The sequence below is a fragment of the Anas platyrhynchos genome, chromosome Z (genome assembly GCF_047663525.1).
Source record: "Anas platyrhynchos isolate ZD024472 breed Pekin duck chromosome Z, IASCAAS_PekinDuck_T2T, whole genome shotgun sequence".
Classification (NCBI taxonomy): Eukaryota; Metazoa; Chordata; class Aves; order Anseriformes; family Anatidae; genus Anas; species Anas platyrhynchos.
The window spans coordinates 34,838,483-34,853,673 of NC_092621.1; the positions used below are offsets into that span (position 1 = coordinate 34,838,483).

General features: G+C 39.1%; 1 protein-coding gene across 2 annotated transcripts in view; it reads right to left on the bottom strand.

Moving 5' to 3' along the window:
* TTC39B (tetratricopeptide repeat domain 39B) overlaps positions 1–15,191 on the bottom strand; it is a 78,195-nt gene that overhangs the window by 26,276 nt on the left and 36,728 nt on the right. For both annotated transcript variants that reach the window (XM_038170572.2, XM_038170575.2), the window contains exons 3-5: positions 3,986–4,090; positions 1,256–1,387; positions 226–302 (exon numbers count right to left, since the gene is read on the bottom strand). In XM_038170572.2, the coding sequence (XP_038026500.2) occupies positions 226–302; positions 1,256–1,387; positions 3,986–4,090 (314 nt within the window). The remainder of the gene's footprint in view (positions 1–225; positions 303–1,255; positions 1,388–3,985; positions 4,091–15,191) is intronic.

Consider the following 15,191-nt stretch of genomic DNA (forward strand, 5'->3'; position numbering starts at 1 on the left):
GGACACATAAGTGATTGGTCCGCACTAATCAACATTGCTCCCAAAGGACTCTGCAATATTTGAAGATGGAACATGCAGGGTTTTGAGGGGGGGAGGGGGTTGCTTCTTGTTTTAACTGTAAGACACTAAAGTCAAATTAAAGAGTTAAGCATATTAGTGTGCGTTGGCTGGGTGTTCTTGAGCTTTTTTCATTTTGTTATTTTAATTGTATTATAAACCACTTACCTTCACTCAACTGATCCACTGACTGTTTAGAAACTAGATTGGACAAGGACTCTACCACTGTGTTTCTTTTCCTGAATCTGAATCAGTCATACATGGAAGAAAAGAAACCCATGTAGCATAAGTGACATTTCAACAAGAACTTGAACTTATTTATAATTCTTAACTATTTCCAACCACAAATTGTAGACATTCTTAGGAAGGTCAATAGCTACAATTTTTTTAGTCTAATCGTGGCCGCTGACAGGCCCAGAAGCCTATGCAACCTTAAAATACCTTTCAAGTATGCATTTAATCTATGCTAAGTATACAAGAGCATACCATTCCCCAGTTCCAGCCATGGGGTTCCCGCCTAACTCAGCTCACATGCAAGAACACTGCTGGGGAATGAATCACATGTTTCTCATTGGACCTCTAGCTTTTAAAACAAGACTTTTGAGAAAAAGTCACACACATTAACAAAACTCCTGCAGAGTTCTTTATGATGCTGGGCAAGCCACAATAAAAATTTGAAGTCAAGTTATTCTTCCATTTGTTCTCAAACCTGGTCTCAGAATTACAATGAAAATCAAGGAGCTACGTTTTCAACAAAAATGAGAACATAAAAAGTCATAAAATACTGATGTATTTATGTCAGATATGGAATTTTACACTGGACATCCCGTATCAGTCACACATCTTAGTTTCAACAAATCTCAATAATTCATATTATAAAGGTGATGGTTTATCTTAAGGTATGCCATTATAAAAACGTATTCACTGCTATTTACAAACACCTCAGCCTTATGCAGAAGCCGAATACACAACTCTACATTCAGAAAAAGAATGCATTTTACATGCCAGAAAGTAATTCATCACAAATATTAAACATTTGCTTATTATCTGTTTACACTCTTCTGCATACTGAAAAGGGCAGGGCCCCATCAATGAAATTACAACATTACAATTTAACATGATGCATAGCAAAAATAACTAATCATAAATGAGGAACCTCAAAAAAAATACCTCAAAAATGTAAATTTCTCAAGTTTACCTTTGGCAGGTTTGCAAAGCGTCTTTCATTGTAGAAATTCCCATTTGTATATCCTGTTGTTCAAAGGTCATAGCAGCTTGCATAACTAAAATAGTGCTGTATCCAAGGGCATGGTACATACTATCTTTAGACCTATGGCAAACATACAAGTCTTGTGCATTTTAACCAAAATTTAAATTAAAAGACAAAATTAAATGCTGTCTGAGACACCTACATGAGTTTGTGTAAGGACAGAAGAATAAAGCATGAAAATAAAGTTAGGGACATAGCCTAGTAAATACAATCAGTATTTTCCCCACAGTGCTACTTGTCTACCTCCACAAGGGATTTGCAGCAAGTCCCAGAAAATATACAAACTGGGTTACACAAACATTTGCACTTAATTATACACCCATTTATAGTCCACTGGCATATCTGTTCAATTTAGCTAATTAAGCCTTGACATAAATACTCTTTCAGCTCTGCTTTCACTTAACATAAGAGGTAGGGACATCCTTATAAAATTACTAACTGATCCAGAGATAAAACAATCTGCATCTGTTAAAGGCCAGTACCCATGTGCTCAGTCCTGCATAAAAGGCTACTTTGAATCAGCCTGGCTTTCACAACATTGAAAAAAATTTCTCACACCATCAAAGCAACTGTTGGAAAGGGGAAACTGGAGTGAAACCTACCAGCTGGGTTTTGAAAGCTTCAGGAAAATGAAGTCTGCCCACTCCTCTGGTTGTCTACTAGTCATTCAATGTACATGTACTTTTTCCTAATGACCAGTTTGAACCTCCTAAGCTTCAACTTATGGTAACTGCCATTTGTTTTACCATCTGCCACTATGGATAAGACTGTCTCTATCTTTGAAACTTCCCCTCAATAGCTACAAACCACTATTAGATTAATCCCCTAAGTCTTTTTTGACGAACTGAAACAAGCTCAACTTGCAATCTCAGGAGTCATATGTATTAGTTTTCTAGCTATCCTGCTAGCCCTTTGCTAGATCCTCTCCAGTTTCCTCAACATGTTTTTTCAATCAACGAGCCACACCACAAGCACAGTTTTGAAGACAGAAAACTTCAGCAGATGAAAGGAAGACAGATCCTTGGAATGTTTATTTTTTAAAGATGTCAACTCTTTCGCTTATTTTTATTTAGGTATTTTAAAGACTCAAGTCTAACTTTCATTAAAAGGCTATTTTTCTGTAAAAGAATTGGGCTTTTACTTTTTAAAAGGTGGCTTTCTGTTTCTTCACTGGGCTAAGTCCTCCTTTGCAGATTAGCTGAATATGCTGTATAAGAGGCTTAGAGTCTATTAGCTGCCAGGGACTCAAAGTACTGAAACCATGGAGTTTATAATATTTTTCTTCATAGAATACATCAACTAAAACAAACACTTCACTATATGTAAAAAACTGCAGTATAAAACGGGGTATGAATTACATGGCTTTTTTATTTTATAAGGCAAAATAATATATATAAGGAAATATATATATATATTAAAATTTTGGAAATATATGTATGTTCTTTTATTAATACACACAAGCACAAACCTTGCATGTGGTACTAAGTATTTTGTGATAATACCCCAAAATAAAGTTTTTGCAAACAGATTCGCAGCTGGGAGTTCTCAAAATGTTGCTCTACTACATGTAATTTTGTAGTCTACCTTCTTAAAATCATCAACACATCATTTTTACCCCATATTACTATTACCAAACAACAGAGCAAGAACTTTATGCCACTACCTACATGTGCTACAGAACCCCCTCACTGAAATACCCACAAAATGCACCTTCTTCAGGAGGCAGACAGGAAAAGGACCATGAATTTGCGTCTGATCCCAGCTGCCTGTATTTCTTTTCCCCACAGTCACAGGTCATCTACCTTCACCCAATCAACCTTTCAGTATCTTCTAGCTACCTACACTTGTAATGGATGTGGGTATGGAAAGAGTCCCAGCAGATGATTTGGCGTGACTATTAGCAACACCTTCCAGAACAAATTAGTTTGTACTGTTTGTTATAGGCTTCAGCACTGCTACTAAGGGATCTGCTCCATCTGTATTTTATCTCAGTGAAGTGGTAAGAGAGTGCTTTCAAAAACTTGAAAGTCAGAACAAACAGAGCAAGCAGATAAACCACTGATATTGTTTATTTACAGGTTTATCAGTACTGTTCTTATTACAGTGATAGTATGAAAGCAAAAGCACACACGCTCTCTAGAACATGCTACATAACTGTGTCCATCAATTTATGAAGACTTAATTATACTGACCAAATGCAACATGGCAGAAGATAGACAGTCGTTAAATTGGAAGGTTTGATTTAAAAGTAAACACTACTGTCACACAGATGTAATTTTAAAAGCATTCGAAAGAGAATTTAGAGTTTTCCTAATTAGCTTTACTAATATGCTCAAAAAGCAGCTCCTTTGCACAAATTCTCTGATCAAAGATACATTGGATAAGGTCCTGTTCTTCCATTTTTTCATTATGCACTAGAAAAGACAACTTTAATGATAAACTATAACAAACCAATTAAGTGCTTCATTAACAGGTCTGTGATGGACTTAAGGAGAAATATGTGCACTGCTAAAGGCCCAGAATATTGAGAAATGTTTTTGGACATGAGGGAATAAATGAAAGCTATTATTTCCAGAGCTATAAATTAATCTTCAGCTACCACTTATCACATTTCACACTATCTGTTTACAGTAACGTAAGCAAATAACATGATCTCACCATGGACGAAGTAATTCCAGGGCTTCAGAGAACTTATTGTTTAGAAATAAATTCAGTGCCATTGAACATTCTTCCAGAGCAGTCTTGAGATCCATTTTGGATGCCCTAAAAAAAAGAATCTTAATTTAGGCAAACTGTAAATGTATTTTATATATTTATATATATTTTTCTTATATAACTCCATGGGTCTTACATAGCAATTTTATTGTTCATTTTTAAAATCTGACCTTACAAAACCAAGTCAGATTCTTATCACTTCACCCATGCTACATAGGAATACTCTCTTTTCTTACTAAAATGATGTTTATGGCTTTGTCGTCCTCTGTTTACCAGTCAATATGCGATGGAGTCATTTTTACTACTACTTGTACAACAAATACACAAGTTATTGTGCCTAAGCTCTCATACGTCAGTATTAACACAAATGTAATGTCAGATTTTGTATTCAGATCTGAGTCTGGAGAGAGATGACACAGTAATACTCTTGTTCGAGAAAGGTAATAAACAGACATTCACTCTGTAAACAGCTATGCCCAAAACTAGACCTGTCAGAAGCTTGCAGCCACGCAAAAAGCTTTTGTTCTTCCTGATTCACTTCAAGCAAAGTCACTTGCACTTGCTTAAGAGCATAACATCTAACAAGTGTTATCTCAGCCAGTTTTGCCTGACATTGGGAGCACTCACAAATTGCTCCATGAGTGGAACAGGTAACACACTGGGCATTCTTGGTAGTAAAGAACAGCTAGCAGCTACATAGCCTTTAATCAGCACAGCTGGATCTGGGAAAGATAATCTGTCTACAGTTTTAAAACAAAAGGTTTAGGCTCTATAATGGGCTTTATTCAAGAAAGGTTAAGCAGTGGTAAGCAACAGATCATGTCAATGAGATGAATATTTAAGTGCTGACCAGAACAGAAGAATCCTGAAGGAGGAATTTATGAAAGACAAACAACAGTGAATGCATCTGTTCTAAATCTAAATGTAAAACACACACATGAAAAAAAAGGGGGGGAAAGGGAGATATCAGAATATGATTGGACAGGTTTTCACATAGAATAATCAAACTCCTCTCCCCTCTAGCACTCTCCATCGCCAAAAAAAAAAAAAAAAAAAAAAAAGCTTTAAATTATTAGTTATGCTTTCTGTATTTCTTCAGGGGTAGAAAATTACCTTAAGACTAAATGACCTCCAAAAACACTAGTTCAGCTTTCTGCTCTTTTTTTAGAGCAGTACTTGAAAAATGAATCCTTCTGTAGAGATACCAGATCTGTAACTGAGTACTTTGAAACTACTAAAGATATATTATTGAGCCTACCAAGAGGCAAATTTTGCACTTTTTAACTATGAATTGCAAAATTGTGAATTGCCCAACAAATCACTTCCTTCCCAATCTGTCTTCAAGATACTGTTTAAAAACAAACAAAAACAAACAAAAAAGTGCCACACATCCTGGGCCTTGAGCCATGGTATAGTTTGGCCAAAAAAGAGTAGAAATCTTCATACTAGTTACTATTTAGGGACAGATTTTTTGTTGTTCTTATTTGATGGTGCTCTGCTGATTACAATATTGAAGCAATCCCTAAAGAAATAATACAGAAGGTTTTGGCCAACTGACAATACAGATCACATATACACAATCACATACTACCGTGACTTTACAGTAGCTTTTCTCAACACAGGAAAAGTAACCCTTGTTCAAATATTTTAATAATATTACAGTTTATTTTACTTTTTGTCTTTTATAAATCCCGTAAATTGACAAAATATTACAGAACAGTCAAAGCAAGTAACAAGGCCTTGATGAACTAATACCACTTTAGCCATTTGTCTAAGAACATATGGTTTCATGACCCTCAAAGGCCCTTTTTTATTTAAGTGATGAGATAAAGGTACAGGTCCTCTTTACATCCTGGCTCTAACTTGCTTCCTAATGCAATTATTTCAAGAATAATTTCACAAAATTAAGGCCCAGTAGAAAGCTCATCAGTTTCTATTTGCTTGACAGTCTTTGTTTATGCATGACAGCTTGGTTTTAGGGATACCTATGGTCGTGATATGTTATCAGTCCTTGCACTCTATTGCTGGTCATCTAGAGGCTTCTCCTCAACTGAAAATTTACAATATTTATTAGATGTCTCACTGATTCTGATATTCCTAGTATCTTCTGACAACACTACAACTTTCCAGCAGGTCCTCTTTATGAAAGAAGGCATAACATAGTTAAGCTACAGAAGTCCTGACAAAAGGACACAAAATATAATACTGATTGTCGAGATGTATTTTTGTAACTCTTAGTTTGCTACTTGTACCAGACAGCAAAGTCTAGACTTCAGCAAACTCCTCATTTTCCAGTCTTTTCACTGCTCTTCGTCTGGTTGAGCTTTACTGAACTTCCTGTACAGATATTCTCCTTGGGGCGTGCTGGGGATCCAGGCAAACAGAACAAGAGTCTTATGAGCACAGAAGCTTTCTCCTTCCCCAGGTGCTTAAGATTCACTGCCAGAGGGTCAGACTCACAGATTTCATCTTGTCCAAAGCCTGGGGAACAAGGACTGTAATGTGGCTCACGACTGCCCTGCGGTATAGGCACAGGTAACTGAAGTCTTTATTAGCCAGTACTTATTAGTAACATATGGTAAGCAAATCTAGTTCATATGTGTTCTTTTTATCTCTAGCCTACACGACCCAGTGTCCTGTTGCCTGTACTCATTTATGTTCTCTTACTTAGCTATCTTCAAGCTAGACATCTAACTTGCCTTCTATTTAAAAAAAAAAAAAAAAAAAAAACAAACTCAGGAAAGTTGTTGCATGGAAACTTTATTTAGGTCTACATAAAAATGTGTAAGTAACAATAACAAAATGCAGATGAAAAAGAGTCAGCATTTTGTTGTTGTTTGCATGCTGTTCTTCATATAAGATATGAAGATACATATACATGTGAAGATACATGTAAGATAGAATATAAATACAGAATATAAGGGTACAATTCACAATTCATACTATGCTGGCTAACTGTACCCAATCTTTTACCTAGACATTCATTTTTTACATGTTAGTTACATTAATTACAGGAGTATATTATGATATTTTATCTTTATTCAGAAAGTTTACAGTGTGCACTTTCATGTAAATTCTTTGGTTTTATTATAAACCATAGCCTTGGGACTACTTCAATTGAAGTGTTGCAAATGTACTGTAAAAAAAAAAAAAATGGTTGTTTTGCCTTCTTTCTTCTTCATTTTCCAAGCCCTAAATCTTTCAGTATAAAAGTTTATATGAATTATCTTCACTGGACTGGTGATAATAAAGGCTACTCAATGATAGGAGTGTATTTGAGTAAATCCATATATTTATTTTTTGGTTCCCCCTCTGCTACATACATACATACAAATATACATATATACATACAAATCTCTGAATCTCACCTCTCCATGAAAAATGGTGGGGTGGGAGAGCGGGGAAAGCCAACATAGTAGCGTTATTGCAAGATGGCTACAAAACTAGACACCATTTTCTTTATGACTTCAACAGGATCACGTACAATTTCTGTTTTCCCCTTTTAATAAGGTTTGCTTAATCTCTTTGATTTCGGACTCTCTCCTCTAAGTCTTTAACACCCTGATTAATCCTTCCTACCAGCTCCTCCTTGACTAGGGGAAAATGGAAAGTGGTATATTAAGCATTCAGGTTTGTTTGTTTGTGTTTAATTGGGAAACAGCAATTTACTATTGGTCACACAAGGCTTAAGAACTTTCTTCTCAAAGTTTCAGTGCACACACACTTTTTTATCTTTGTGAGGCTACTTGCACTGATATTAACAGGAGATTTGACTTCTCAGATCTAAATTTGAAAAAAAAAAATCTGTGAAGAGTTAGAACATCAAATACAAAATCTTAAATGTAAATTTCTTTGCCTTACAATTCTTATACTGAAGACACTTTCCACAATCATTTCTGAAGGAGAAAAAAAATTCATCCCACAGACCAAGAAACCCTTAAGGGAGACATACAAAGTATTTATCTCTTCACACATTCACACTTTCTGTATCTTTAAGGAAAAAAAAAGTATCAAAGCCAACCACAAACTTGTTTTGTATTTTTGCATACTGTAGCTTCTAAATCCAGAAAAAATAACCCATTTGAGTATTTAGTTTAGGAACCTGCTAAGGCCTGAGATCTTAATAACTGTTCATACTGCTGAAGTAAAATTCTTTCTAGATTCTGGCTGGAGAAAACCACTGAATCTAGGCTATGAAGCACCCTGACTATTTGGAAAAACAGTGGACTTTAAACTTCGTTTAAATCTGTTCAACTGGATTAATGCTTCCCATTAACAAAAATCATCAGAAATATGTATGTGTGTGATCCTATCATTGTTAATCAATATTTTCTTGATAAACATTTTAATTTCCTAAATATAAGCAAAGAAAATATATTTTACTGTATCTAGACTGCGTATGAATATATGAATAAATTTGTCTAAATTAAAGTATTTGTATGACTAATAAATGTACATCTGTTTACATGTCTTCTTTAAAAGTCTTAAACATGCTCTCAAAAGAATAGCAGCAAGAAATATATGAGTAATTCATAATGAAAGTTTTGCAAAATACTCAATTTTATCAGCTAATTCCAACAGCATCTGTAAATAGATCGCTGCCAAAAATTCACTTTTACTTGCCTACGTTAATAGGCTCAGTTTTGTTTCTGATATATGAGGAAGGAAAAGAGTTAGTCTCTCAGTAACAAACCATTACTACCACTGTGTACCAATGCTTCTATGTTCATGTTTCACACTTGTGGTTTTTTTAGGAAACTAATTTCATTCAGTACATGCCTGCTTAGACTACACATTCTATTTGCTCTATCTTTCCAGCAAATGAAAATAGCTAGCTATTTTCAAAGATTTCAAATAAATTACTTTTCTAAAAATAAATAAATAAATAAATAATCCTACATTTGCACTGATTGCCATCATTCCTGCCTCAGAGCATGATTTCTTGATGGTAAATTGCAGATGAGCCTCACTTGAATCTGTTCAAATGTTCCATTTTCTTTCTTGGCTAGCAAGCTCATGGTCTTTTTGAACACCGCTTTACTTTAAACGTATCCATCCTCTGTAACGTCCAAGATCAGTGGTGATTCTGACCTTTATCACCTTTAGCTGATAGGATCCCTCTTCCCCTCCCACCTGCACAGGATTACTGTGCAGAGCTTCCTCCATGAGGTACAGATTTCTGTGCTGGTGTGCACTACCATACATACTTAAAAAAGTAAACTCAAGCCTTCCAGTCTCGGGGTGTTGGAATCCAGTGTCTCCCTGGAAGAACTTCTCTGAGACCAGATCAAAAGTTGTACTGCCACTACAGCATCAAATGTCACAGTTCATGGAGAGACGATAAAATCATCATTTCATGTTCACATCTCACATGTGTTCCCCAAGGCTCAATTCTTGTTCCTCAGGACTCACATCTACAGCCAGTTTTGTTCAGCATTTTTATCAGTGATCTGAATGTAGGGTTGGAGTGCATCCTTAGCAAGTTTGCTGATGATATTTAACTGGGAGCTGATGATGACTCACAGCAAGGACAAAAGGTCTTGCAGAGGCATCAAGATATGTATTGCAGCATTGAGCAATCATCAAAGGCATGAATTTCAACAAGGGTAAACAGCACCTGGTATGGAGTAATGCTGTTCACAGGCACCATTTTGGAGACCAGTGGATGGAGAGCACCCCTGCAGAAAGAGACCTGGGGATGCTGGTGAACAGCAGATTCAACATGAGCCAGCTGTAGGCCCCAGCAGTCAGGAGGGCAAGCTGCATTTTGGGGTGCATTAACACAGCACAGCATATAGAGGTGATTTAGCACTGGTGTGGCCTTGCCTTGACTATTGTGTGCAGGCCTGTGCAGGAAGATGCCAGTCTCTGCTCCTGGTCACCGATAGCAGGACACATGGGCACGGCACGGAGCTGTGCCAGGGGAGGGCCAGGCTGGGCATTAGGAAACATTTCTGTGCCGTGAGGGTGGTCAGGCACTGGCACAGGCTTCCTAGACGGGTGGTTGGTGCCCTGTGCCTCCTGGTGTTCACGAGGCGTTTGGACAATGCCTTCAGTAACATGCTTTGGCTTTTGCAGAGCCCTGAAGCAGTCAGGCAGTTGGACTCCATATCTTTTTAAGTTCCTCTCAGTTAACTTCTTTATTTTATGTATTAACACTCCAGAACATTCCTGATGGTCTCCACTGGTTTTACTATTTAGCAAGGATCCAAAACACTTTAAAACTGGCACATCAACCCATAACTTATTTAACTTAAATGACCCTGGTACTTTGTGTAATTGCAGCAGGAAGGCTTTCTGTCCCTGGCATCCTCTTTGATACGTTTTTAATTCTGAGCTATGCCTCAGATCAGCAGTGAATTACACGACTGCATTTGGCCTTTGTTTCATGGATGCAGCTAGCAACTATAAAGATTTCCAATCGCCTGTGGTAATTGCTTTCACATTGACAGTAACATACATCTCTGTATGGATGTATGGATCACCACCAGAGGTGATCCATACATCCCATGGTGATCCATATAATCACCAGAGGGTGGTGATCAGCAGTGCAGAGTCTGGCTGGAGACCTGTGACTAGTGGTGTTCCCCAGGGGTCAGTGCTGGGTCCGGTCTTGTTTAACATCTTCATTCACAACCTTGATGAGGGAATAGTGTCTGCCCTCAGCAGGTACGCCGATGACACAAAGCTGGGAGGAGTGGCTGACACACCAGAAGGCTGTGCTGCCATTCAGTGAGACCTGGCCTGGCTGGAGAGATGGGCAGGAAGAAACCAAATGAGATGTAATAAGAGCAAGTGTAGAGTCCTGCACCTGGGAAGGAACAACCACATCTATCAGTACAGGCTGGGGGATGACCTGCTGGAGAGGAGCTCTGAGGAGAAGGACCTGGGGGTCCTGGTAGACAACAGGTTGACCATGAGCCAGCACCGTACCCTCGTGGCCAAGAGGGCGAATGAGATCCTGGCGTGCATTAAAAGGAGCGTGGCCAGCAGGTCAAGGGAGGTGATCCTCCCCCTCTACTCTGCCCTGCTCAGGCCTCACCTGGAGTACTGTGTCCAGTTCTGGGCTCCCTGGTACAAAAAGACAGGGATTTCCTGGAAAGAGTCCAGCTAAGGGGCACAAACATGATACGGGGCCTGAAGCATCTCCCTTATGAAGAAAGGCTGAGAGACCTGGGTCTGTTCAGCCTGGAGAAAAGAAGACTGAGAGGGAATTTTATCAATGTGTATAAATACCTGAAGTGTGGGAGACAGAGGGATTTGGCCAATCTCTTTTCAGTGGTTTGCAGGGACAGGACAAGGAGTAATGGCCACAAGATGGAGCGCAGGAAGTTCTACAGTGACATGCAAAAGAACTTCTTCACAGTGAGGGTGACGGAGCACTGGAACAGGCTGCCCAGGGAGGTTGTGGAGTCTCCTTCCCTGGAGATATTCAAGGCCTGTCTGGACGCCTACCTGGGCAGCCTGCTCTGAGGAACCTGCTTTGACAGGGGGGTTGGAGCCGATGATCTTCCAAGGTCTCTTCCAACGCCTTCAATTCTGTGTGTATTCTATGTGTATGTGTCTATTACATCTGAAGAAGCATTCCAATAACTCATTTATTGTCTTTGTGATCTGAAGATCTTTTTCAAGTTATTTTCCTTCACATTTTGAAAACACAGTTGACCTCACTATTAAGAGAGCGACTGAGAAGAAAAACCTGTTTCACCTTATCCCTCTCATTCATCACTTATATATGAGCCAATAGTAATACTCTGCTCTTCTAGTTTGGTATACCAAAACCTAGTTCGGGTAATTTCCTAATAGGCAATGTTATTTACTGACACAAATCTCTCAAATGAAGTCTATCATAAAATAATCTCACTGCCTACAGAAGAGTTTGGGCATTTACCTTGTCTTCTTTAAAAAAGACATTGTGTTAGGTCTACGTTTTATGTCACAGATTGTTCTGTTAAGTGTAGTTGAAGGTTTGAAGTCTCCTTGGTAAGTACAGTTTAGATTCACATACTGTGAACATTAGAAAATGTTCATAAAAGCAAAGACTAGCTTTCTTTTAATGAAAGCAAAAGCAAAGCTTTCTAGTTATGTTTGATTTTTTTTTTCTTATTGCAGGAGAGTACTCCTAAACACTCCGAAGTGTGGGATTTTTTTGTTGTTGTTGTTTTTTTGTTTCTCAAAAAAAAAAGAAAAACACAAACCTGTACTTCAAAGAATCTTTTGTGCATCGCGCTTGAGCATATTAAGTGCATGCAACTCCCTCACTGAGAACTACTTATTCCTCTATAAGTAACCACACACACCCTTCACCACCACAAACTTTGCTAGTGTTGGTAAACCTCTTTTGGCATGTGAAAAAGCAAGGTTTATCAGGCAAACCTCCATACAGCTTAATTTTATCTTTCTACATATGCTAGGTGTTATTCACATTTGGAGAACAATGCACAAACGTAGAATCAAATTGTGTAAGCTTTCTCACATTTAGATGTTTCTCACAGCTAACAAATGGAAGTAGCTTAAATCATTTACATTGTAAGAGATCTGAACATTATTAAGTTGTCAATCACTTCCAATTCACAAACAAGAAGGACTCTTAACCCAATGTGCTAATTTAAAAAATCAGCAAGGAAGGATGTAAGACCATATGAAGAACAGTTCTTTTTACAGTAGACAAAAAGCTTATTGAAAACTGTTTTAAGATTTCCTCTAAAATCCAAACTGCACACCACTTACAATCACACACCAGAAAAAGGTTAGATACTTGAAATGATTTCCAATTAACATAAGTCACTTCCTATCCTAGGCTATTATCACTACTAATATAAAAATTCTGCAAACTGCAACTATCTGACCAGTATAGCAAGGACACAAACTTCTTTTTTAGCCCATAAAATAAATCCACTATCGAGTTTATCTCCACAGCAAATGCTACATTCATTCTGCACACATCCTTTTTATGAGAAGCATGAATTTTGCATACACAAAATGTCTGCAGTTTACATATTCAATGGAAATGTTATCAGCTTATGGGAAACATTCACAAACATTTCATTCTGATGCAAGACAGACTTGATAAAGTAATTTCTTTGAAGGCGTAGTGTATTCGCTGTTTCAGAACTTCACCAACGCATGCTTGTAGTCTGTATGCTAAACATTCATTTAAGGAAACCCCACGGGCAGCAAAACTACCCAGTGCTGTTTTAGCCAACGAACAGACGAATTAGTCTGAACGCTTACTACACTGTGATCTATTCTACAATGCATGGATTTCTGAAACAAACACAAATAAATAAAAAGACCACACAATGCACACAGGACAAACACACTAACCCCAGGTGTCTGTTTGGAATACTGAACAGCCTGCCGTAAGCAATCTAGGAGATTCCTAGAGTACTTTGAGGATAACTCCAGGTCCAGGTATTAGACAAACCAATGAGAGAAGAAACATTACTGGTCCTGGTGCTCAACAACACAGAAGAGCTCATTAAAGAGGTGAAGACTGGAGGCAGTCTGGGCTGCAGTGACCATGCCCTGATTGAGTTTTTGATCTCAAGGAGTATGAGCCTGGCAACGAGCAAAGTCAGAACCCTGAACTTCTGAAGAGCAAACTTCAGGCTATTCAAAGACCTAATGGATGAGATCCCCGGAACACTGTCCTTAGAGACAACGGAGCCAAGAAGAGCTGGCAGCTCTTTAAAGATGCTTTCCTTAGAGCACAAGAACTCTCCATCCCCTTGCGTAAAAAAGCGGGCAGGGAGGGCAGACAACCAGGATAGCTGAGGAAGGACCTGCTGGTCAAACTGAGGCACAAGAAGGAAATTTGCAGGCACCAGAAGCAGGGACATATGGCCTGGGAAGAGTACAGGGATGCAGTCCAGATTTGCAGGGATGGGATCAGGAAAGCCAAGGCACGGATGGAATTGAGCTTGGCAAGGGATGCAAAGAACAGGAAGGGATTATATAGGTAAGTTACTCAGAAAAGAAAGTCCTAGGAAAGCGCAGCCCCACTGATGGATGAGAAGGATGAACTGGTAACGACGGACGTGGAGAAGGCTGAGGTACTCAACAGCTTCTTCACCTCAGTCTTCACTGCCAGTCAGACTTCCCAAGTCTTTTGTTTCCCTGAACCCACAGATGGAGACTGGGGGAGCAAAGTCCCACCCACTGTAAGAGAAGAGCAGGTTTGAGACCACCTGATGAAATTGAACAGGTACAAGTCTATGGGGCCTGATGACATGCACCCCAGGGTCCTGAGGGAACTGGTTGATGTAGTCACCTCTTTTCATCATACTTGATAAGTCCTGGCAGTCAGAGGAAGTCCCTGCTGACTGAAATAAGGGAAACATCACTCCCATTTTTGAAAAGTAGAAAGGAGGACCTGGGGAACTACAGATCGGTGACCCTCAGCTCTGTCTTGGCAAGATCATGGAACAGGTCCTCCAGGAAGCAATGTCAAGGCACATGCAAGACAAAGAGGTGATCCAAGACAGCCAAAGATGGCTTCACCAAGGGCAAATTGCACCTGACCGATCTGGTGGCCCTCTATGATGGAGTGGCTGCATCAGTTGAGAAGGGAAGACCAACCAATGTCATCTACTTGGACTTCTGTAAGGCCTTTGACACAGTCCCATGTGACATCCAGATCTCCACATTGAGGAGATGTGGATTTGAAGAGCGGACCATTCAGTGGATAAGGAAATGGCTGGATGATTGCACCCAGAGAGTGGCTCTATGTGTATAAGTGAAGGACAATAATGTACCTCAGGGGTCTGTCCTGAGACCAGTACTGTTTAGTATCTTTATCAGTGACAGACAGTGGAATCGAGTGCACACAGCAAATTTACAGATGACACCAAGCTGAGTGGTGCAGTTGATACAACAGAAAGAAGAGATGCCAGCACCTGGACAGGCTGGAGAAGTGGGCCCATGTGAACTACATGAGGTTCAACAAGTCCAAGTGCAAGGTGCTGCCCCTGGGTTGGGGCAACCCCAGACATGAGCACAGACTGGGAGAAGAGCTCACTGAGAGCAGCCCTGCAGAGAGGGGCCTGGGGATTCTGGTGGATGAAAGGCTCGACATGAGCCAGCAGTGCGTGCTTGCAGCCTAGGAGGCCAACTGTGTCCTGGGCTGAATCAGCAGAGGAATGGTCAG